Source organism: Tetrao urogallus, assembly GCF_951394365.1.
Source record: "Tetrao urogallus genome assembly, chromosome: 3".
Classification (NCBI taxonomy): domain Eukaryota; kingdom Metazoa; phylum Chordata; class Aves; order Galliformes; family Phasianidae; genus Tetrao; species Tetrao urogallus.
In genome coordinates this window covers 24897161-24923710 of record NC_136815.1, presented here as the reverse complement: position 1 = coordinate 24923710, position 26550 = coordinate 24897161, and the positions used below count along the sequence as shown (strand labels likewise).

The window sequence follows — 26550 nt, the reverse complement described above, 5'->3', positions numbered from 1 at the left end:
TTTTATACGTACAAAGTAAGAATCTTAAAACAATCCTATATTCTGCAACCACGTATAATAAAATTCTTGATTTTTTCTCACTTCTAAACCTGTTTATTGCAGAAAACTTTTCAAACCACTCCCTCTAACACATTCTCACATCTTCAACATTATACATTTATTGGAAAATGTGATTCTGAGGAATGCTGACATCACACTATATATACTGTATATATAACCTTTGCAAGCCACAGTGTACCCTGCATAGGTGATAATGGGAAAACCTACAATCTGAGACCATAAGCACACCGATCAGAGAATGACATGACTTCTGTGCAGTAACTCTGAAACAGGAAAGGAGCATCTCTTACTACTTGTCATTGAAGATCTTTGTAGAGTCTCTCATTCCCTCCATTAAACACACCTTTTAGGGCTCCAAAACCTTGAATCTACTATGCATAAATATTTTGAAAGTTAATGGCTATGATTGCTAATCTCAGTCTCCACTTAAGCTCAACTCTCTCTGTCAATTCTTCTCTATCCTTTCCAGATATATCTATTTAGTAAAAATTGTACTTGAATTATATCGGGGCTGAGTAAACACAGCATACCTCTTCTGATTGCAGGTGCTCCCACAGAGATTTTCTATTTTTGAATAAAATTTCATAAATAGAAACCCTATACCATTTTGCAGCAGTGTCCCCAATGGCTATGACATGCATATGAGCAAATATTTATTTGAGACCATTTCTTGCTGAATAAGGCTGATAGATGAGAACTGGAGATCAGTGCATTTCTGGATAAATCTAAGCAGATACAAAGTTCTGAACTTAGTAGTTCTGAGATAAATCGTTTTCTGATTGATCCCAATCCAACCACCAAAATTCACAATAATTATTTATTTATTTTCACTATACTGTGAAGCAGGTAAATAAGCTCAAAAGCATACTTTTTTTTTTTTTTTTTTTTTTTTTTTTTTTTTTTTTTTTTTTTTTTTTTTTTTTCCAGAACAATGTTTTGGCATGTAAAGAACTCAAAATCTAGGTAGGAATGGATGACTGACTCTCCCCATGACATATTTTTTGGCCAGAAGACCATGTGGGATATATTTTCACTATTTCATCACCCAGAGATTTAAAGTTCTCTTGCCTAGATAGACACCACTAAATCACACACACATGAAAAAAACCCAACCAACCAACCAACCAACCAAACAAAAAAAAAAAAAAAAAAAAAAAACAAAAAAAAAAAAAACCAACTGCTGATGATCTGAACCATTCTAAACAGAAAAATAGAGCAAGTCCCTTTGCTCATTTATGAAATGGTAAAAAAATAAAGGTAAAAATCTTGACACTCAGGTAGGGATATTGTGGTCTATTGCTGGAAGCCCAAATTCCATTACAGGAGGAGGGCAGACCTCCAGGTGGAGTTTTCATTCAAGATGATCTAACTGCAGCCTTCTCAGCCAACTGGCTGTTACATTTATTTTCCATTGGATTTGACAGGTTTGGTCTGTCTCCAGGGCTGCACACAGAACAGCCTGAGTATCATGGAGCTGACGACCTCATTACAAACGTTAAAAAATCCAGATACTGCACAAGTGTGGGACAGCTGAGGAAATGTGGTGAACGATTCTGATGCTCCTGCTGATTTTATGCAGACTAGAAGGGAACTATTTCTGAATCAGCCTTCAATCAGCAATGTCAGTCAGGTCTCTTATTCTCTCCTGAACATACATAGCATGAAAAAAGTTGTTATTCTTCTGTTTATCGATCTGTTGTCTCATGAATATCTCACTTAACACTTCTGTAAATACATGTAGATATTGATGTTAATAAATCTCTTTGACTTTTACAAACTATTACTCATAAAAGAGAAATAAAATAATAATAAAAAAAGATAAATATATAGCTTAACTTCCTTTATTTCTAAAACACAAAGAAAAGACCTAAGTAAGAGTTTGTTGACTTTTCACTTAGAACACACCATATGTGGACACAGGGAAAAGTATAAAAAGAGTAGTTGCCATGAAATGTCAATAGAAGAACTGTTGAGCTGGACTCATATGCTCCTGTGGACACAAGGAAATAAAGGTAATTAACAAAAATCACATTTCCTGATATATAATAGCTTGTCAAAATTATACAGAAGATAGAATATATCAGAAACAGTTTCGTTTGGACTTGGCTTTCAGAAACTGGCATGGCTTTTCGATCTTCTATGTACAGCAATCATATAGGGGACATTAGTGCCACTTACAGGTTTAGAGCCTTTTAACACAGAAAAGAACAAAGAAGTAGTTGTTCATATAAGTTGCACTAGATTTCACATTGTCCAAAAGCAATTTCCATTTTCTTCTATGTACTCTTAGTAGGAGGAAAAAATGGGATGGAACTGCCTTGTCACCTCCCAAAGGAAGGCAGATCTTTGAACAGAAGGAGGCAGTTTTCTCTTTTGTTTCTAGTTTCTTAGATCTCTTTCTATCTCCTGTTTCCTTTAGCACATGCACTGCTGTTAGTTATTTGATCTATCCTCTGTAACCCCATTTGGACATGGTGAGCAAAGGATTTTTAAGTTTATTATTACGAGGACACATGACACTCTGGCCTGACATTGCTTTTCCAAAGCTATGCATCTTGACAACTTATCTTTGCTCTCACGGTGAAGATACAGCACATTAATGGATGTCAGCTTCCTCATCTATATGTGTATGTCAGGCTAAGAAAAACACCCTAGAAAAATCCCATTTGACAAAGTAAGAATTTATAATTTGGTCTTAAAAAGATGAAAAGTCTGTTGAAGTTTTACAAGGCTACCATGCTCCGTACTAGTACCAATTGAGACTTGCCTTTGATCACACAGATCAAATAACCAGACATTCCACCTGGGCAGATACATACGCAGAAATTTGGATCAATTCCACGACATGTTAAATGACTTTACCACCAAACTGTAGATAACTCCTATGGCATGTGCCAAGTTCCATAGGAATCACCAGGGATGGCAAACTTTCACTGAATGGGATGTTTAAGCAAAGAGTGAACGTGTCTAGACAGTGGAAGCAGTACAGACTGGAGACTCAAAAGAACAATAAGACTGTGGAAGAGTGACTGAAAAGTCTGTCTGGAGTGATGACTAATGTTTTCCAGTATATATGTTAAAAGGTTTCAATAAATGTCCTATAAAGTGCTACAGAAAGTGCACAGATTGTGTTTTTACATAGCATTATTATCATCATGAAAATATGTTTGCTAGTGCTTGTCAAGCATTTTTGAAAGCATTGAACAAGGACGCATTTAAATGTAGAAATAATAAAATGCAGTCATATTTAGCTGCTAGGCGACTATGAAAGAATGTAAGGCTCTTCCTCCAGACTGCCATCACAACTTCATTTCATCCTGACACCCCATATTTCCTCCCGTGCACACAGTAATCTTGGACTCTTATGTTTTTGCTCTACTATTTTAAATGTTTAACAAAATGTTAGTTTGACCAGGAAAGTGAAATGCAGTAAGATGTATTTCCAAGTTTAGTAAAGGACTTCCTCTACATCTCTAAACCTAGAGGAGCAAAGTCTTGATCTATACAATTTTTTTTTTGTCTTTAGATACAAGGATTTCTTGGTTCAGTGTAGGACAACGGGGAATGGTTTTAAACTAAGACAGGGGAGGTTTCAGTTAGATATTAGGAGAAAGTTTTTCACTCAGAGGGTGGTGAAGCATGGGAACAGCCTAAGGAGGTTGTGGATGCCCATCCCTGGAGGCATGCAAGGCCAGGCTGGATGTGGTTCTGGGCAGCCTGGTCTGGTGGTTGGTGACGCTGCCCGTGGCAGGGAGGTTGAAACTGGATGATCATTGTAGTCCTTTTCAACCCAGGTCATTCTGATTCTTTGATTCTATGAAGTCTCTTGTGTGTAGCAGTATGACTGCTATTGGGAAATTGACTCCACTACCTAGTAAGCATAGCAGATAGAATCAATGGTTTTTCAGGATATCTGTTTCGCTATGCATTGTAGGAGAGATATGTCTTGCATATCACAAAGACAATTATAGTGACATGAGCATCTCACATATTTTAATATAAACACTTGGTCCTCAGCCAAAGACAGGAGGAGTAGCACTGCTAATGCTAATGGAGCAGCAGTGGTGTAGTATGTATCATGCTTTCCTTCTCCACTTGCAGCAAAATGCAAATAATTTGTCTCAGCATGCAGATCAAACAAAGTGGATAGGTCAAAGTAACAACATTTACAGCTTGTACTGCTAGTGAACACTCCAGAATAATTTTGAGAGAAAATTATTTCAACTTGAGGCAGAAATGATGTACTCATTTAATACCATGATGAAAAGTAAGAAAAATGTTTCTACTGACCTTCTATATGTCCACCTGGTATATACAGGTAAGTTAAATATAATTAACTGTTCTATTTTTCTGTAAGTGGATTAAACTCAGGTGCTACCTTGAAAATTAGTTGTCCAGCATCTCACTCAAACAAGACCTAGCTAAGTCTCTTCACAGATATCTTTACAATTATCTGCACTGCCCCATTTTTTTCTATTTTATCACTTTCTAAATAAAATAAAATAAAATGCAGTAAGTCTTAATGACTTAAAGTTATTTTTTCAATCACACAAGAAACATTTCTGGAAAATTATCATTCATTTCTATCAGCCACAGACTTATCATGAAAGCAATACTCCCCATACAGCATTCAACCACTAATGCTACCAAGAGCTAATCTCATGAATGAAGAATACAGAGTACAAGCCATCGGAAACATGTTAGCTGGTGGCAGAGGATTCCCAAACTGCAGCCATATTCCTCTCACACTTTAAGCAATAGCTTTGTAAGAGAAGTAATCCAGGTGACCACAGACACAGAAATGTCAAATAAAAATCCCCATTCATTTCAATCAGGACACAATTTCACTGTAGGAATGATGAATGATGAATTAGATGACCTCGATGAGGGCATCGAGTGCACCCTCAGTAAATTCGCAGATGACACCAAATTGGCTGGAAGCGTGGATCTGCCTGGGGGTAGCGACGCTCTACAGAGGGATCTGGACAGGCTGGAGAGCTGGGCTGGAGCCAATGGGATGAGTTTCAACAAGGCCAAATGCCGGGTCCTGCACTTCGGCCACAACAACCCCAGGCGACGCTACAGGCTTGGGGCGGTGTGGCTGGAGGACTGCGTAGAGGAAATGGACCTGGGGGTATTGATTGATGCTCGGCTGAACATGAGCCGACAGTGTGCCCAGGTGGCCAAGAAGGCCAATGGCATCCTGGCTTGCATCAGAAACAGTGTTGCAAGCAGGAGCAGAGAGGTGATTGTTCCCCTATATTCGGCACTCGTCAGGCCGCACCTCGAGTACTGTGTCCAGTTTTGGGCCCCTCACTGCAAGAAAGATATTGAGGCCCTGGAGCGTGTTCAGAGAAGGGCAACGAAGCTGGTGAGGGGTCTGGAGCACAGGCCATATGAGGAGAGGCTGAGGGAGCTGGGAATGTTCAGCCTGGAGAAGAGGAGGCTCAGGGGAGACCTTATTGCTCTCTATAACTTCCTGAAGGGAGGTTGTAGTGAGCTGGGGGTCGGCCTCTTCTCTCGTGTCATTAGTGATAGGACCAGGGGGAATGGTTTCAAGCTACGCCAGGGGAAATTCAGGCTGGACATGAGGAAGTATTACTTTTCAGAAAGGGTGGTCAGGCACTGGAATGGACTGCCCAGGGAGGTGGTGGAATCACCGACCCTGGGGGTGTTCAAGGAAAGACTGGATGTTGCGTTGAGGGACATGGTTTAGTAGGAGCTATTGGGAATAGGTGAACGGTTGGACTGGGTGATCTTCTAGGTCTTTTCCAACCTTGGTGATTCTATGATTCTATGATTCTATGAATTTGGCTATTACTAAGATTACTAGTCTTACCCTATTTTCAGTAATTTCTCTTCTTCTTTAAAGTAAAACAATAAAGTTGAAGCGGGGAGAAAGAGTCCCATACATTATGTTCTAATAACCACATTCACATAAAGAACAAGGGTGTATCTGAAGAACCACGATCCAGTAGCTCCGATTTCATTTTAGGGCAGAAATTGAAAATGCTTGTTATGGTCTTACCTACAAACTTTTAAAACTGTATGTAGCATAGATAGAGTAACTCAATCTCATACAACAAAGACAACCTGTATACACAGCAAATTTATTGTACACGTTGCTGATATGATAGATAAGTGTGACATGAACATTTTGTTCACTTTGATTTGAAGCTCATTCATGATGTACCACACAGCAGTTTCACCTACAAGGTCAGACAATAAAAAAAAATGCTCATTCAGATTTAGAATTTGCTTATGAAAAGAGAATGGAGGGTGTCAGCTCAGGAGAAAACATTTGACTTGTACAGGAGTTGTCACAACAGTTATCAATAGCTTGAAATTTACACAGTTTATGCTGAAGACAGTATTTCACAGAATATCAGAGAAGGATAATAATATCAATGATTAAAAAAAAACAACTACACTGAGCTTTCTCCTTTCAGGACACTGAACACTCTGGATTACTCTAAACACCATTCTTAAAAGCATGCTTTCCCAGACTTTTTCCAGTCTTATTCTATACACCAGGACAAACTATAAAAAAAAATGTAAGGGGAAAAAAATGGAGGAAGACTCATTTTTTCCCAACTGAATACTACTTTGAATGTAATCTTAAGGGCATTAGTAATGCTGGATGCCTGCTAATACAGGAGTTCAGAGGGCTGCTGCTAGATAACACAAGCTGATCATCCTAGCTCAGCTCAAAAAAATATGGTTCAAATAATTTCTCACTGGCTTTTTTTAGAGTTTCAAGAAGCACCAACAAAGAATGATCTTTTCGAAGTTCCTTTGACTTATGCCCATCAGCACAGGAGAATTCAAGCACAGGTTACTCCCAAATCACATCCCAAATAAGTGCAAGGTAATTCTCCACATCCAACTAAGGGGCTAAAGCCTTTTATTTGCCCTTAAGAAACAGGTTTTCCACCAAGATTTCATTAATTCTGGGACTTTTCCAGAACGCACAGACCTGAATGTGAGGCAAGATCATAACATTTACACTATCCACAACATGCAACCTCAATAGAAAGTTTGTAATCTGGTATGGCAGGCATATAAATTGCAGGGAATTATTTCATAGAATCACAGAATCATTTCAGTTGGAATGAACCTTCAAAGTTCATCTAGTCCAACTCCCTTGCAGTGAGCAGGAACATCTTTAGCTTGGTCAGGTTGCTCAGAACCCCATCCAGCCTGACCTTGAATGACTCCAGGGATGGGACATCCACCACATCTCTGGGCATCCTGTTCCTGTGCTTCATCGCCGTTAGTGTGAAAAAAAACTTTTTTTTCTTTCTTATAGTTCCTCTTCAGATACTGAAAGGCTGCTATCAGGTGTTCCCAGAGCCTCCTCTTTTCCAGGCTGAACAGCCCCAGCTCTCAGTTTCTCCTCATAAGAGAGGTGTTCCATCCCTTGAATCATTATTGTGGCCCTCCTCTGTACGTGCTCCAACTGGTCCATATCTCTCCTGTACCAAGGACTCCATATCCAGACACAGTACTCCAGATGAGGTCTCACCAGGGCAAAGTAGAGGGGCAGGATCACCTCCCTTGACCTGCTGACCACATTTCTTCAGATGCAGTCCAGGACATGACTGGCTTCCTGGGCTGCGAGGGCACGTTGCTGGCTCATATCCAGCTTCCCATCCACCAGTACCTACAAGTTCTTTTCAGCAGGTCTGTGCTCAAATCCTTTCGTCCCCTAGCTTGTATTGACAATGGGGATTACTGTGACCCAGGTAAAAGACTAAAAGAACTTGCAATTGGCTTTGTTGAATCTTGTGAGGTTCTCCTGGGCATACTGCTCAAGCCTGTCTAGGTTTCTTCAGATGGCAAGGTTTCTCTAGGTCTCTCTAGATTTCATGAGAGCTGATGCAGAGGTGATATTCGGAGTTAACAATTAATGTTTCCACCTCTGTTGACTCCATTCTCACATTCTATTTCTGGTTTGATCAGCTTTGGCGCAGTGTCGGGTAACTTGCACTGTCACTAACTTTTCTACAGACAATGACAGGAAAAAGCATGTCCATTTCCCTTGTAATCAGCACCTTCTCTTTCAAACCTAAACTTGCATCCAAGGAAAACATGCTCATTAGAAAGCAGAAATCCTAAGGAAATATAATGCAGGGCAGACAACAATGTGCAGACTCTCAACCTAATTTATGCAATGATTTCAGACATTTGATGGCATAGTTTCAAAATCACATGTAAAATATGACTAAGCCCTTTCCCAATAGATCACGATGACTCTACTGAAGACTAATACTAAATAAAGTCTTGTTTCTCAAGTCTTCAAATCTGGTTAAGCTCCCCATCTACCACAAAGGCGTCTGAAGCTAACCCTTCACTGTGATGCCTGGATAATGTGAGTCCAAAGAAAATACTGTTATGCAAAACAAATAAACAGTGAAAGAATCTGTTTTCCAACACAGCCTCAGACATTAGTATTTTCTGACAGAAGCTACAACGAACTGTGATAAGGACATAGATGTCCTGGACTCTTCCCCTTCACATATCATCTGAGAAGAGTGAATCACCGAATGGAACAACTCAAAAATCAGTTCATGTAAGAACACTCATAGAAAAGACCAGACATGCTTAAATTAAATGTGCCTGTGACCATTTTTGAGCACACACACACACACAAATAACTAGCGCAATAACTCACCTCTATCCTGTTAAACACAAAGCATGCCTGAACTCAAATCCCTCAGAGGGTTGTCCTGAAGACTTCTGTAGCATCCATTACCTTACCAGTAGAGTTATTCTGTCTGATAGTGAATTTTATACTTTTTGAAACATGTCCTGTTATTTTGAAACTTAACTCCTGCAAGTAAACTTGCCATGAGCGCTGTATCTTGAGTCAAGAAAACTGAGTGAAAGAAATGTTCTATGATACAAAAGTTTATCCAAAGCTTTTCAGTTTATTATCCATTCTTGAAATCTTTAAACTCATATAATATACTACAGAATTATATTAATCAGTTAGGTCTACTGCAATTTAAACTAGATCAGCATTTTTACAGAGAACTCTCCAGAAAACCTTCAAAAATAGTTGTATTATTAAATATATTATATATAAACAGATCTCTTTCAAAAATCTTCCAATAATATGTTCTTTCAGAATAAATCCACAGAGTATAAATTGAACCTCATAGTGAACACAGAAATAATATCTTGTAAGGGATCTGCTTCACATTACGTAAGGCTGGTTTTACAGCCATCTGGGACTGCATTTCCAATGCTTTTTTGTCTTCAACATTTGTGATCAGGGCTTTACATCTAAGCTGAACATAATGAGTTAAATTCATTCCACTAGTCTAGAGATTCTTTGGGTGAATATAACCAAATCTGAGTCTATTGGTACAAGCAAAGAGCAATGTTCCTGCTCTCTTCTTTCAAAACAGACAGCCACACCATCCACTGCATTTATCTGACAGGTAACAGTGTATTTCTGTTAAGCTCTTACTTTAAAATTAAAGACTTGCTGCTTCCTTTCTACCCAAGTAACATTTTCTGAATCGTAGGAAAGAGATGCAGTAGCTGATTTAAAATTATAGGTAGGCATAGTTAAAATAATGCTGAACTTCCCATTTCTTTAACAAGCAGAATCCCTATTGCAAGGTCTTCCAAAGGTCATCCCTTGATTTTCAACTTCTGACTCATGAATGAATCACTGAGGGAATTCTGAAGTTTAAATTTATATTTTAAAGCAGTCAAATGTTTGTTCCCTGCCTCTCCCTCCCTCAAAATCAATATCCATTGAATGTGCATCACTGGCATTTTTCTCATGAAAATATTTTCTAAACAGTCAGCTACTTTTTCTGTCTCCTGAAGTTTCACATTTTTCAATTAAGGTAAACCAAAATAAAGCAGCAAAATAAAATAATTTTAAAAGTATCCAATTATATATGAAGAAGGAGGAATTTTATTATCTAAATACCGATATCTAAATTAACCTACCCATTTACAAGTGATTTTTGGTATGTTACTAAAAGTACTTGTCATTACTGACACTGGTACTGTAATGTACTGCCTTTGGATGTCTGCTCTCTAGAATGCCACTTCACAATTCCATTTGTCTCCCATGGATGCTACAAAATACTGAGTTAGAGAATAAAATCACAATCTTAGTTTAGAAGCAGTAGAACCTGTGCTTTCCTCCTCCAATGTAATAAATTATAGATTCTGTACAAAAAAAAAAAAGTTCAGTCTCTGCTGCTGCAAACAGTTAGCATTCAAGACAAAAGTTAGGCTAATCATAGTTAGGCTTCTTCCATGGTCAAGCATACACTGCTGTACCAGGCCTGTCAGCCAGCCACTTTTAGACAGTTTAACAGTATTAGGTAAAATGTAAAATGTTGATGCCCTTCACAACAATCCTTTGAAAAAGTCTTTGGCAGCAGCTAGAAGCACTTTGACCTTTTGAAGTGGCAAGTTTTAACAGTAGAAAAAAAAAAAAACAAGCAAATGGTGTTTTGAAAGACAATCCAAACTGAAAAGTACTGTGAGGTGAGTATTGTGACTAGAATTTTAGATAAGTGATACTTTAACCATTTAGTATGTTTCTTGAAGATTTAGTTTACTGGCTATAATGAAAATATTTTGTTCCTTCTTTAACTGAAGTTCCTGTCATTAATTCAGGAAAATAAAAAATTATCTTGAAAATGCTCACAAAAAAGCTCAAAAATCAGAAGGCAAACAAAAATATTTCAAAAGCTATTTTATGACTTTCAAACCACACAGGGTCACAATTGGCAGCACTGAATTAAATATTATTGGAAAAAGACACTTTCATATATGGTGGCTGAATAGTATTAAGTGACAAAAGCAATGAAGCGGAGAAGTCAATTGATGCAATACAATACAAAATTTTGTTCTAATGAAATAGTTATTGAGTTCTTAAAGTAGACAGACTAATATGAAAGAATAAACATTATAGTTAATAGCTGTCAGTAGAGACATCAGCTTCACTGAAGAAGGAAAATTAAAGTTAGACTGAGAGTATAGGGCAAGGAAAGAATCCAGTCCATTATGGCTGATGACATAAGTTAGACTATATAAGCTCTTTCATTAAATGCTTAGAATTAATTTTCCTTTCCCCCCTAGTATTCTTTCTGGGATTCTTTCATAGTGGTCTCTCTCTAAGTGGTATCACACTTTCTTCTAATGACAAGATTCAGTTCACACACACAGATATTTTATCTCCACTTCATTTTGTACCAATTTTAACCTATATTGGCTGAGATTATGGGTTTAAATAACAACATTCATCTTAGGCATTCAGTGTAAACCATTCACTGACACCATTAAAATGTTGGGTGATTCAAGGCTTTTCAAACAGCTTGGAGTAAATACTGGATCCAATAAAATTAATGGCAAAATCTGATGGATTCTGTTAAGTTTGAATTTCATCAATGCTTTCCAGTCAAGACCACTTGACATAGTATCCATGTCCATATCCAATTAGGATAATAAGTAAATAAGCAAAAAAGTAGCACAAGTAAAAGTAGTACAAGTAAAAGAAAATAGAGAAAATATGGGTAGATTCCCTTCTTTGTGTTTTTCAACTGTTTCTCTTTATCATTGAAACACGGATAATATATGAGCTCTATAAAAAGAAACCATGTAGCAAAAGCATATTAAGCATATTCATACTCTTCTACATAAATTTGAAGGCTGTTCACTTCTTTCAATGGCTCTATGAATTCTTTGTTACAAAGGAAAAAAATCTTTTTTAATTATTTTATTTGTATTTCACTAAACACCATCAAACAATTTTCAGCCACACATGTAGCTATTTGATGTCTAAAAACAAGATTAAATCTACAAAGTATATTCTTTGTAGGACATTTTAAAGTTAAAAGTCTCGATCTCTCCTTTTCTGGCTATCCCGTTAAGACTAATGTGCATGACGAATTCCTTCATTTGAACACTAGAGAAGCTACAGTTGCTTAAGACTCTCCTGCCATCAGCCACTCATAACTTTTATTAAATATCACCAAACACAGTGCTTTAACATTGTTAAAGCTTGCTTTCACCTTAAGAATCATTTCCTGGGCTGCTGAAAATTCATAGAGGGAAGGGAATATTCACAAAACACAAACTCAACAACAAACAATAATAACAACAAAAACTCAAACTCTTACATAAAACACAGGTTTTGCTTTGTTTTAATCAAAACTAAAGAAAGAATATATGTCCACAGAATCTAAATTCTTTTGGTCCAATTTAAACTGACATCAGCTCCTTAGAAAGATCATGCATGCAGAGAAAAATTCTCTAATATCTCAATGGAAAATACATCTAAGCAATTAATCCATGAAGAACAATGACTCTATCTTTATCTGACAGCTGGGACAAAAAGTGAATTCTCCTAGCAGCCAGGAAAAATGATGGATTATTCACGAAGGAATGAAAATACTGTTTTTTCTCTAAATGAGCCTGTCAGTGCAAAACAATAGAGTAGAACTAAATATTACAGTGGAAGATCTTCAGGAATAGAAGATTGCAGATATAATCACTCTTCCTTCCCAAATGCAAACCTAAGAATCAACAGTATAACTACTATCTCTATAATTACATGATAGCAGAAAATTCAATGAAATTGTACATTAGGTAGCACACTCAGGTATTTGGAGTTTTGAATGTACAAAGAAGTAAGCAAGCAAATGTATAAACTGGCCAACAACTCTCTTATTATGACCCAGTCACTTTCACAGTTCTGGAGGCCTACAGCAAATAGCATAAACAAATCAATGAATTAACGTATCCAACTATGACGACATGCAAATTCTAACATTAACACAAAAATGCAAATTTCCATTAAATCAGTCCATTAAATTAACAGAAGTACTTGTAATCAGCTAATTATTCTTTAGGACTCAAGACTCTTACACAGATAAATTAATAAAATGTCATTTTCATTTTTTAATTCTTGGAGGATTGTCTATCAGGCTATAGACATCGAGGAAGTTTATTCTTCTAAAATATATTTTCTAATTACTCTATAAAAAACCATTCTGTTCTCTCTCTTTAACGGCAAAAAATAGCTGTTTAGAAGTTTGTGTATTTCAGAAGGAAAGACAGCCTTTAAAATCACTTAGGGAAAGGCATCAAAAAACTGTCATGAGCACTGTTTGTAAAATGTGCCTCTGTAGATTAGCATGTTGCACACTGATTTAAACAGGCTCAGGACTGGCCTTATTAAGGTTGAAGGCAAAACTGCCTTGATGTCATTAGAGTAATGCTTTGTTCTTCACATCTGTAAATATTTAAAATACATGAAATCTGAAGAGGTAAGTGTTATCCTCTGGCATTATGTGATAAATGTATTTAATGATGTGTGGGGCATGAGCGCGAGAGAGTACTCTACAGCAGTGCAGTTCTGTTCTTAGCTTTGTCTTGACATACAGTTTCCAGTGTGACTTGAGAGGATCTGATTTACCAGAGAACAGCAAATACATCCCTAGTTGTGATATTCTGGAACATTATCTAAAGGTCAAGCAAGACAGACAACACAATGTGAACAGCACCAGGTACTTAGACACTTAATGAAAAGCACCCACAAAGAGAGAAGGAGTTAACTCCAAACCAAGACATTAAAATTACAGCATCTACCTTAGAGAGCCCCATACCTACAAGTGCCTTGACAATCTCCACCGGCATTGAAATTTGGAATAGAATTAAGCTACCTAAACAGAGGAGCCTAGTGCTATCTGAAATGACTTAGGACACACAGCCTGGCTTCTAGTAGTTAACCTAAAAAGAGGAAGCTTCTATAGGTCCTGTGGTATTCCTAACTGGAGTCAACTTTGAACTATTGTTGCCAGTAGCCAAAAGAGAACTCTACCAAAAGGAACACTTCTAGTTTAGCTTTCCCTAATGTACATTTACCAGAGTCTTTTCAATTTTGAAAGTCCCATCGCTGTAGATTTTAAAACTTGAATTTACAAAATGCCAGCAAATATACAATAGTAAGTGATCCAGCACTGGCAGAGAAATAGGCTCAATAAAAGTCATTCTCCATCTCTAATATCAATGATTTTATGGTTTAGTAAAGACAGATGTTTTTCCTTGGCAGCAGGCTGTACAAAGGCAAGCTGAAGAAAACAAATGAAAAACAAGCAAGCAAACAAACAAAAATGAGATAAGAAAGAAAGAAGCAAGGAAAAGAAAAGTTATGAGAAAAGTGGCAGAAAATAAGTTCATAACTTGAGGTGCAGGTGGCTTAAAGATTCAGCTTCCAATTCTAAACTTAACACATCAGTATAGCAAATTTTTTATTCCCTCAGTGCCTCATGTTGAACAATTAGCTATTTAATAACAGAAGTATGTGAGCAGCAAGTCTGCCTATTTGTGGTGTGTATGGGAACTGCTAAATCACAGCCCGAACCTCCGACTGATCACCTGAGGCAAGCATTGAGTCAGCCACGGGAACACAGGTGAAGGCAATTCACCTGTGCTACCGGAAGGGGCAGAGCCTGGCTCCACTTCTCCTAGACCCATTTAAGAGGTGACTACCAGCTGACTACTACTGCTCTGCTCTGCTCTGCTGGAGTTTCATAAGTGAGCCCAGGATACGGGTAAGCTCCTATCTTTTCTGCTTTGGTGTAATAACTATGTAGCCAAGCTCTCTGGTATACCTCATAACTATAACGTGTACATCCATTGATTGTAAAGTGGTGTCTAATAAGCACATTAATACACAGCAAGTAAAGTCTAATCTTTTATTACATTTCATGAGAGCCTATGTGTATTAAACAAAAAAGGTTAGATACTGTGGTAACAAAATAACATGAATGTTTTTTTTTTTTTTTTTAAAGTAATTATTTAATATCTCATTTGCTTAAAAAATGGAACTCTTAAACTTTGCATTGTGGAACATTTACAGTTTGATCTGAAATCCATTTTATTATTCAAATACACTTTGAACCAGACTAACTGATTTCATATTTGGGTACCAAGAGTTTTCTTATTCAAACTTTCCTTCTGAAATACAATATGATACACTGTATTCTTTAGCTGTCTGATTGCATCTTCCATGTAATCCTGCTAACTATCAAGTTGTAGTACTTACATTAAGAAAAAAAACCAGGGAAACTAAAACGGAAGCAAAAAAAGATTTCACATGTTACTATGGACACATTTGTTTTACCTTTTCTGCTCTTTTTTTTCTTGAACATCCTCGTTACTTCATTATTACACTGATAACCAAACTGAAATACTGTATGTATTTTTTACGTTATTTCCTTCCTGTTTCTTTGTTGTTTGTTTGTTTATTTATTTATTTCATTAAAAAAATAAATACTGCTCTAAGACAAATGAATGATGAAGAAGCATTTATGTCTCTTTAGCATCACTTAGCTCGCGGAAGTCACGCAATCACCAGCACTTATTCTCACAGGGGACTTCAACTTCCCTGATATATGTTGGAAATATAATACGGCACAGAGGAAGCAATCCAGGAGGTTTCTAGACTGTGTGGAAGGTAGCTTCCTTATGCAACTGGTAGGAGAGCCTACTGGGGTGGTGCCCTGCTAGACCTGGTCTTTGCTAACAGAGAAAGACTGGTGGGAGAAGTGAAGCTTGGGGACTGTCTTGGGCAGAGTGACCGTGGAATTGTAGAATTCTCCATTCTTGAAGACGTCAAAAGAGTGACCAGCAAAACTACTTTCTTGAACTTCCAGAGAGCAGATTTTCATCTGTTCAGGGCACTTGTACCACGGGTCACTTGGGAGTCACTTCTTCAAGGGTAAAGGGGCCCAGGAAGCCTGGACACTCCTTAAGATAGAAATCTTAAAGGCACAAGAACGGGCTGTCCCTGAGTGCTGTAAGGCAAGCTGTAGGGGAAGATGACTGGTGTGGATCAGCCAGGAATTACTGTTGAGACTCAGGGAGAAAAAGAGAGTCTACATCCTGTGGAAAAAGGGACAGCCTACTTGGGGAGATCACAAGGAAGTAGCTAAGGTATTCAGGGAGGAAGTTAAGAAGGCAAAAGCCCAACTTGAAGTCAGATTGGCCACTGCAGTAAAAGATAACAAAAAAATCCTTTTAGAAATATATCAATGGGAAAAGAAGAACCAAGGATAATTCTCATCCTATACTTGTTGCAGCAGGGAATGTGGCCACTGAGGACAAGGAGAAGGCTGGGGTCCTCAATGCCTTCTTTACATCTGCCTTTAATAGCCAGATCAGTTATCCTCTAGGCATTTTATGCCCTGATCTGGAAGTCTGGGATGCTACTCAGAATATACCCCCAGTGATTCAGGTGGAGACAGTCAGAGAGCTCCTCCTCCATCTAGACTGTCACAAGGCTGTGGGACTGGATGGGCTACACCCTTGGGTGCTGAGGGAGCTTGCGGGGGTAATTGTCAAGCCACTCTCAGCCATCTATCAGCACTCTTGGTTAACTGGAGAGGTCCCAGAGGATTGGAGGCTTGCTGATGTGACTCCTATCTTCAAGAAGGGCTGTAATGAGGATCCGGGGAACTATAGGCCTGTTAGCCTGACCTCGATACCAGGGAAAGTAATGGAGCAAATAATCTTGGGTGAGATCGCACAGCATGTGTGTGGTGTCCAGAGAATCAGGCCTAGCCAGCATGGGTTTGTGAAAGGCAGGTCGTGCTTGACCAACCTTATCCCCTTCTATGACTGGGTGACCAGTCTGGTAGATGAGGAAAGGGCTGTTGATGTAGTCTACCTAGACTTCAGCCAAACCTTTGACACAGTCTCTCACAGGTTTCCTCTGGGGAAACTCTTTGCCTGTGGTCTGGACAGGTCTACCTTTCTTTGGGTAAGGAATTGGCTAGAGGGCCATGCCCAACAGGTAGTGGTTAATGGAGTTAAGTCCAGCTGGTGATCCATTTCAAGTGATGTCCCCCAGGGGTCAGTACTGGGGCCAATCTTGTTTAATATCTTTATTGATGGCCTAGATGAGGCGATTGAGTGCACCCTCAGCAAGTATGCAGATGACACTAAGTTGGGAGGTGGTGTTGATCTGCCTGAGGGTAGGGCGGCCCTTCAGAGGGATCTAGATAAGCTGGATCGCTGGGCTGAGGTGAATGGGATGAGGTTCAACAAGGCCAAGTGTCGGGTTCTGCACTTTGGGCACAACAACCCCATGCAGCGTTACAGGCTTGGGGATGAGTGGCTGGATGAGTGTGAAGAATAAAGGGACCTCAGGGTGTTGGTTGATACTCGGCTGAACATGAGCCGACAGTGTGCTCAGGTGGCCAAGAGGGCCAACAGCATCCTGGCCTGCATTAGAAATAGTGTGGCCAGCAGGAGCAGGGAGGTGATCATCCCCCTCTACTCAGCACTGGTGAGGCCACACCTTGAGTATTGTGTTCAGTTTTGGTCTCCTCTCTACAGGAAAGACGTTGAGGCCCTGGAGTGTGTCCAGAGAAGGGTAATGAAAGTGGTGAAGGGTCTGGAGCACAGTTCTTATGGGGAGCAGCTGACGGAGCTGGGATTGTTCAGTCTGGAGAAGAGGAGGCTCAGGGGAGATCTCACTGCACTCTACAATTTCCTGAAGGGAGGTTGTGATGAAGAGGGGTTTGGTCTCTTCTCCCAGGTAACGAGCAGGACCCAGGGAAATGGCTGCAAGTTGTACCAGAGGGGGTTTAGGTTAGACATGAGGAAAATCTTTTTCTCTCAGAGAGTGGTCAGGCACTGGAATGGCTGCCCAGAGAGGTGGTAGAGTCACTGTCCCTGGCAGTGTTCAAGAGGAGTCTGGATGAGGAGCTGCAAGATATGGTTTAGTGCTTGTGGTAGCAATGGTAATGAGAAGATGGTTGGACTAGATGATCTCATAGGTCGTTTCCAACCTTGTGTTTCTATGATTCTATGACTTCTGTTCTATTTTTTTTTGCCATGTATTGGAAACAACAGGAACTACTCTTCAATTACTTTAATGCAAATTTGTGGAAGCTAAGTTAAAAAGATGATAGCTCTTGCTATCAATATTGACAACCTTGTTATCAATATGCGAAGTAATAATTGAACTGGACACACAACTCAGATCTCCAACCTCCCAATACAGTGCCTTAATCACTAACATCATATTTTTCCTACATATTAGAAATTACAACACAGATAGAGATAATGAAAACATTTTCAAGGATGACATACTGTACAAGTAGGGAAGGATAGAAGTGTCAGAAGCCAGCACTTCATAATTAAGTAATTTTCTTAAAAATGTAGTACAGTTCTGTTTTTTTTTTTTTTAATTTTTATATATAGAATATCTAAACATATATATGATTATTTATATGCAGAACCAATAAGAAAAAAGTCTCATTTGCCAAGATCAAAATCATGCTGTAAATTAAGCTATATAAATCTATTGTTGCTAGCAATAATAATTAACTTCATTCTGTGGAAGACAGATCATCTATTTCATTTGTAATTAAATACATTGCTACTATTCTGCACAGCGTGTAAAACACAGTATATAGACAAACAGAATCTGTCAGTTGCTCTGTCAAGACAGTGGGTCAAAGCAATTTCCTAGAAGGACATCACACAACTAAAGTCTGAGGTAAGAACAAAAAACTCTGACAGGATCATCACCTTCAGATCCAGATACAACACAAGAAGGAAGCAATTTCCTCTTTGGTACATTTCATAAAAATCTATTGTCACATTTAAAGGAAGCATGCTCCTTCCCATTGAAAAGGATGTTTGTTCTTATGTTTTGCTATCTATTTTTCCTCTGCCTTTGAGCTGATAACTTACTGAATAAGGAAGTCTCCCTCCTTGCTAGCCTATATTTCACACACGTAAGTGGAGACTTGTCAGCAAAAACAAATGGATCAATGAAATAAAAGAACTGTGTCTCTACAAGATCTTGTGGAAAAATACAATAAAAAAGATTCTGAGCTTAGCATTTCTTTCCAAGTGATCGACACAACTACACAAACAGTTCAATTGTTTCTCAAATGTAAAAATGCTGAACATCAGCTTCATGTAATACAGATGTTATGTGAGCAGGAAAAGCTGATGAAAATCCATACCGATTTGTCTTACAGCAGTTACTTTGTCCCCCATAAGCACAGCCTGGTATGAACAGTACTGGTGAGTCAATACAATTAGATACTCAAAGTGGAATGCACCAGTCCCAGAGGGAGAAGCAAAGCCACTTCCAGACCAAGCAGTAGCAACAGAGAGACTAATCACCTTCTATCCTAGCCCTAGAACGACACACATTCTCTCAAGATGCAGCCATAGGGAAATTGTCCCAATATTGCTTTCAAAGAGACATCTTTGAATAAACTACATCACAGCTGCTCCATTCTGCAAAGCTATTCCACACAAGGGTCAGTCAAAATACGATCAATCAAGAACTAACAAAAAAGGCAAAATATTTGTCATCTAGAGTCACAAAACAATTGTCAAATCATATGCTTTATGAATGTGTTTTCACACAGCGTAGCAAAAACTGTTGTATTCTATAGAGAGAAAGCAGGAAGTGACTTTAATGTTCTATAGAATTGTTGGGGCTTATTGCTTCAGCATGCCCCCCTCATAGTATATTTCAATCTCTGATTTTTCAACCCCTTTTCAACTGCTGGGTTCAAGCCTCAACACTTTGGTTTAGACTGCCTGTGCAGTAGAATTAACAGGAGATAAATTTCCTCATACCCTGAAGTCCTGATCCTGAAATTAATAGATTTTAAGCATGACAAAAACACGTGTCCAAGCCCCTAAGTAAATTATGTGCTGTAATACCTCAGAAGGTATGCTAGGAGTATTATAATCACAGCTGAAGTGCAGATAACTCCTCAGCTGGTATAAAACAGTTGTTAATATATAAACATTATAGCAGCGGTTGCAGTTAATAAGTAAGACTACAGAAATATTATTTTTCTTTTCCTGTAATTTCTGTCAGTTTTAATTCATCACAGAAATAAGTTGTTACCACTTAATTGCTCTTACTGTACAACAAAGATGCTTATAATGAATGATGATAAGCAGGAACATGAATGAACAGTTGCCAGGCAACCAATAAATAAAGGTTCCAAATAGTGTGACCTCTCTTTAAAAGATAAAGCTCTAATCATAATTATTTTTCAAATCCCTTTCTGTGCCAAGTAAAATCATGCTTGCAGCACTAATCCTGGTCCTCCTCATACAGAATGAAACTAAATCTGTCATTTGACATATCACAGTTAACAAATTAAACAGATTCAACCTGCTCCTTCAGATTATGGTCAGTAGTGTGGTTTGAGGACAGCAAACAGGTTAGACAATAAACAGAAATCTGGAACAGGAAGGTGAGAAGCCTCAAACAATTTAGTGAGGGTAATTTAAAACTTTCATTGTTGCTTTAAGGATCTTCAGAAAGTATCAACATCAGCCCTTTAGGTTTTAGTTCCACAGTCATGCAGGAGAGCAGAAGGATGAGACAGACTTTAAAATACTGAGACCAAATGCAGTTTGAAATTTTTTTTTTAATCCATATGATACCACATTCTCTCTTTACAAATTGTTACAATTCAGTCTTGCTGAGTGCAGAAGGAGAGGTGCTTAGAGCATGCACTGACCTTTCAGATGGATTCAAATAAAACTGACAAAGAGCAGTGTAAATCTTAAACCAGTCAAAGAAGATGATGTATCCACTCTGAAGAAACAATGAATGGGAAGGCAAATTTACACTGTTCTACTGTAAGACGTCTTCTAAGTAATGAAAGAGTAAAATGGATTTTTCAGGGCTTTCTGGTGGGCTAATGAAGTCCGTCTTTATTTTAGTATGATTTCATGTCAGGAACCACTAGGAATACATGTGTTGGTAGGTTTACTTTGCACTGCATAAGGCAATTACATAAATCTGTTTATCTGTTTTATTTCTTTAGTAAAATTGAGAATCACTAATAGCTGTGATGCTCAAACACTAAGAAGTCAGAAATTTGCAGTAGGAATATAAGAGGAACGAGAGTTATAAAAAAAAATCTGCCTTGCATCTAAGGTATAACATACTAGGTCATTGGTGAACTCTTTGGAATGGGGACCATTTTTTCAAACTGTATTTGAAGAAAACACAGGCTAAAGAATTTGTAATGTTCCCTGTAACCTTCTAAACATAAAATATCGCATATTTCATAGCAGAACATTGACCTACTGCAATTTTTGTAACAATAAATTGTTTAAATTGTAGTAGAGAATGTATTCTGCTAATTAGTAGTCTCCACATATATTTCTGAATTAAATGAGAGTCTACTTTTCATACAGTAGCTATTGACTTTTGTAGTAGAAAAGCACTCAATGGCAAGACTCAGAATTTAACTGAAAATCATGCATATTGTTTGCATGTAAAAAGAATGCAGAAGATCTTTTTTAGGACAGATGGCACTATTTAAATCAAACTACCTTAATTTCTTCTCCATATTAATTCTTGAGCTTGCATTTTAACAGATTTTGTAACCTGTGTTGTGTTTGCAAACCTGTTAACCAAGGCCACTAGCTGACAAGTGTGCCAAGGTGATATTTGAAGTTTATTCCTTTTCAATTTCCAGCTGAAGAGCTGTACTGTTTTCAAGCTTAAAAGACCAGAGCTTATGGAAGAAAAGGTCATGCTTTACCACTCAGGAGGAGCTGGATGCTAAATGTAAAGTTTATTAATAATGAAAACAATGGGGTTCTCAGCTACTTACTTACTGCAATGGAGGAAATTAGCAGTATTTTCCTGAAGTTTTGATTCTGCTGTACTTTGTTTCACAATATGTAATTTATTTGTCACAACTCTGAAAATGGGGGGAAGTAAAAGAGTTCATAGCTTTAAATAACTTCATGACTAAATAAGATTCATTTTAAATCTCCCCTATGGATTCAGCTCTGTATATTCTGCATTAGAAGAAAAAACATAGTTTAACTGTCTACTTAAGAAGAGAGATGATGAAACATGCTTTGTAGTGTTTATCAAATCACAGACATGGTGAATGAAATTTGTTCTGATTCTAAAAACACTTCTTTACACAACAGGCTTTGTGCACACACCCATCTGATACAGCTGCTCTCAGGAATAAGAATACCCAGTATTATAATCCAATATGAATCTTATTCTAGATTCATAATAACTTATGACCAAGACATTATTATTTCAGTAACCATTTTTCCCTTTATTTATGGTAACACTGCTTTCTAACTTTTGTATTACATATTTAATAGTCAGAAGATGAACTCTTAAGTTAATATCAGCTCAAACAGTACAATAATGTTGGCTTTAGGAAAACATAAAAATATCTATACACTGAAAGATCATATGTTGACACTCCCACTATCACACAAATGCATTATCACTCAACAGCACAACTTATTAATACTACAGAGAGAAGCTCAGAAAAAAAAATCCTCTGCTGGCTCAGAATATCACCATCTATCAGATGACAGCAATAAACTATCTTGTGTTCACTTGTTTCAACTTTATGATTTAAATGTTTGTTTTAATAACTATTGTTCCATTCACTATTTCACTGATGGATGTTTTCTCCTGTTAGTGCATGGAAATAGTTTAACGAAGCAGAAAAAAGAAACAACTTTACATCCATAGACATATTCTTCCATTACTGTGATTACTCACTGCTGTTATGGTTTTGGAGTAATAGTTCAGCACTGAGGATAGGGAGCTAACAATATACTCATTTTTTATCATGACATCAAATGACAAGTTTCATCAGCTTGCTAATGGCAAACAGTGAACTCTGAAAAATAATCCCAAAATCCTTCAACAAATAAGAGTATGCAAATCTTAAGCTTCATCATGATCACTTGAGCTGTCCATTCACAATCACCTCTCATTCAGCTTTACCACAGTTTCTCATTGTAGGTGTTCCCCTCCCAAGTTCTGTACTCCATGGCCTGATTCCTACTCAGCCATGTCTATCACATGTATGAATACTACATATATGAATGCATTTCAGAATTGATAATGCAGCTATCAGTGAAAGCTTGAGGACTTCATCCACGTAGGTGTTTGGTTAAAAGAAATTGTACAAAGAGACAATAAAATTACAAAGAAAAATTAGCAATGTTCACACAAACTTGTAAACTTGAGCTTTGTGCTTTTCTTTTAAAAGACATTTCTATGCAATATCTTTGAGCAGCAGTAGAATCTCTTAAGAATTACTCTGGCTCATAGCCCAACAAGTCTGCACTGAAATAAAAACTCAAAAGTGCTCCACAAATGTTTCTTTTCAATCAGGAATACGGATTAACTGAGACAGAACAGCAAGAGGAAATAAAGGATTCTGCATTTTATAATGTTCAACAGGTATTGTTTGTACTGTATTTAGAAACAGGAAATAATAATAATATCTCCTTTCCAACCATTCTAAGTATTTGTTCAGCAACATTTAATTCATCTAAATACACATCACTTCTGTCATGAGCTCTACTTTGTGTGTTTATTCTTGTTGCCATAAGAAACATTTGTCATACATTTACACAGTGTACTATCAAATAATATTGCACTTGTGCTGACAGAGAGCATTGTACAATACACACATCACCACTGCCAACACTTTTGCCTCAAGTTTCCCATGTTTTTTAGTAGATTTTCTGTTCTCAACAAAAGGAAGTTGCATTTTCAGTGCTATCCAAATAGTTTAAACATGAGAATGGTTGTTCCGGGGCAAATCTCAAGACTGTCTAGACAGGATTATGTCACAGAGAGTGGTCAAAAACAGTGGCCTAGGGAAGAGTCCCACATTAGGATGACTCTTGAATACTAGAGAGATTCCCCAGAACCAGAACACTTTTCCGGCTACCAACAATCTGTGGATCAAAGACTGTAATATGAAGAAAAAAAAAACAAACAGGAAAACTGGTATATGAAGCAAGAGGCATATTTTAAACAGAAGAAATATATGCTCTCATTACACAGACTACTTCATTCTACTCAACAATGTTTCTTAGTCTTGGTATTGTCTTTCACCCTCAAAATGTGCTGTTTTCCATATGGAAGAGGTGGCAAAAATGAAACCGTTTCCTTTCTCTCCTCACAAAACCTCCCTCCGACTGGAGTTGGCCTCCTGTTCCTATTCCACTTGACTAAACCAATCTTTTTCTCCTCCCACACTAGCTCCATCTGCTGCCCGTCTCTCCAGCAGAGCCAGATGCCAGCAAAGCAGACTACTGTGGGAGGAGAAAGTTCTGTTGCTGGAATTTCTTCCCAACACCCTGCAGGGGGCCAGCCTGTGAAGCCTGGGGAAGCTACAGGGAGCAACTTCCTCTCTTCCACGCGGCTTCCCTCTGCCCATCAGTAAAGAAGGCAGCTGAGGACAGGAGCAATAGGATAAAACCTTACCGTGCACTATGAAATTTGCAACTTCCATATTTATATCGTAACAGTCTTGCAACTGGACTTCAGACCCAACCCAGCACACTACATACTTCATAAACATACAAGAAGTCCTGCCCTGAAGAGCTTACAATGAAACAGAAGCAGAGATGTGCATTTATTTGTGATAAGGAATGAGAAAGAGTGACTGGAGTGTAGATGACAGGCTAAAAAAGGGCAGGATTTATGATCAGGAGAGATCTTAATGATGGAGTAAGTGACTATACTTTCCAGAGACAAGCTGAGGTTGTGTGTTATTAAGCAGGAGGATTGTACGTGGCACAGGAAAATATCTGCATAGAGGGAAAGTCCGGAATGAAAGAAGAGAAGGAAAGAAAAAGCAATTTTTGTTATGTTTGAGGTGATTGTATATGAGGCAGTGAGAGAAGTAAGGACTTCAGACTGAAAGGGATAGAGAAGCATCTGCAGATGCAGTCTTGCCACAGTAGCAAGAATGAGTGTCACTGAGTGAGAAAAGAGCTCAACATAAAGCAAACCAGTGTGCATATGTGTGAGACATTAAAAAAAGGCACAGGCTTCATTCTGGGAGATAAAGCATTGTGAAAACATCAGACAAGAGAGATGAGAAACAGGAATGGGTGAGGGTGATGTATGGGCACAGCAGAAAGTTTGGAGTGGGGTTAGCAGAACAGAAATAAGAGAAGGAAAACAGATCTACCAGAAAAGTGATAAAACACACGTGAAGTTGAAAGAGCACATGTAGAAACACATAACAAAAAAGATGAAACAGAATAGCTGGAGAAAGAGAGAAACACATCACATTGAGAAAGATGAAGGAGAAGGGCTCACAACAGAATGAGTGACAGAAAGGAAATAAAAAGGGAAAGAAGATGTGCTGGTAAGATAAAGATAGCAAAAGATCATTACTTAATGGGTCCAATTATGTAAAAAAAAATACCAAATTGGAAAACTGGGACTGTACAGAAGAGTGACTGGAAACGGATGTTCACTGAATTCAAACTGTGTCTGTAAACTCTCATGGTCTGCCCCATCTAGGTTCCCTATGTTCTCATCTGCTTTTTTGCTTAGAAAGCAATGTATTTCCTGGTCCTCCATACCCTCAAACTTCTATGTTATAGTTGCACCTTTATGCCATTTGTTTCACCGTTTCTAGTGGCAACTCTTTGTGTTAGATTTAAACGGGAAATACTCTTATTTTGCCGAATACTTGACCACAAAGAAACATGCCCACAATTTCAAGTTTCTTTACTCCTGTCCCTATAACGCTCTTTTCCATTCATTCTTCTGAAAGAAAGAGAGAAAGAGAGAAAGAGAGAAAGAGAGAAAGAGAGAAAGAGAGAAAGAGAGAAAGAGAGAAAGAGAGAAAGAGAGAAAGAGAGAAAGAGAGAAAGAGAGAAAGAGAGAAAGAGAGAAAGAGAGAAAGAGAGAAAGAGAGAAAGAGAGAAAGAGGTGGGGAAAACTGCACTACAACGGTATCCTGCGTCCCTGAGACTTCCCCGAGCTGCCCCCAGTTCCTCCCAGTGCTCAGGCTGAGGCTTCCCGTCTCTCACGGGAGAGAGCAGGGAGGCAGGGCAGGGAGGGATCTCCCTCCGAAACGCATCCCTCGGGCGGGGAGGGAGCGCGCTGCCGGCTGCGGGAAGGGAAGCCAGCACGGCCGTGTGCCCTGGATGCTGACTGACATGGCTGGCTGCTTTATTTCATTTAGGGGATACGGAAAAGGGATGGGGGAAAGGGAGAGGAAGAAGCGCACGCTCGCACACACGCACACGGCTTCTCTTACCTCCACATTGAAATACTGCTCCGCTTTGCACACTGTAGCACATAAAATCCAAAGGCAGGTTTGCAAGAATAACACCCTGGATTGAGATACGAAATCCAACCGGCTTCCAGTGCTGAGTGCGAGTACGACCATAGTGAACTGTGCTTCAATGGATGGAAGGTCTCTCTCTCTCTCTCTCTTTTCCTTAAACAGACACACAAACAAACCAGCCCCCTCCCGTGTCCGTGAGGAGCCTGTAGCGCAGGTTCACCCACAACAGGCGAGGAGGAGGAGGAGGACCAGACACTTCCCAGATCGGGCGGCGACAGCGGGCTCAGCTCTCGCTCATCCTCACCGCCAGTCCCGTCAGGAGGGAATGTGGCGTCCGAGTGCAGCCGCAGCTCCT

The 26550-nt window shown here is 38.6% G+C and overlaps 1 protein-coding gene across 1 annotated transcript in view; it reads right to left on the bottom strand.

Annotated features, from left to right (window-relative positions):
• MMP16 (matrix metallopeptidase 16) overlaps nt 1-26297 on the bottom strand; it is a gene marked incomplete at both ends in the record, with an annotated part of 169265 nt that extends 142968 nt beyond the window's left edge. The window contains one exon of the mRNA XM_079533954.1: nt 26166-26297. Coding sequence (XP_079390080.1) covers nt 26166-26297 — 132 coding nt within the window. The remainder of the gene's footprint in view (nt 1-26165) is intronic.
• Between the last annotated feature and the right edge of the window lie 253 nt (nt 26298-26550).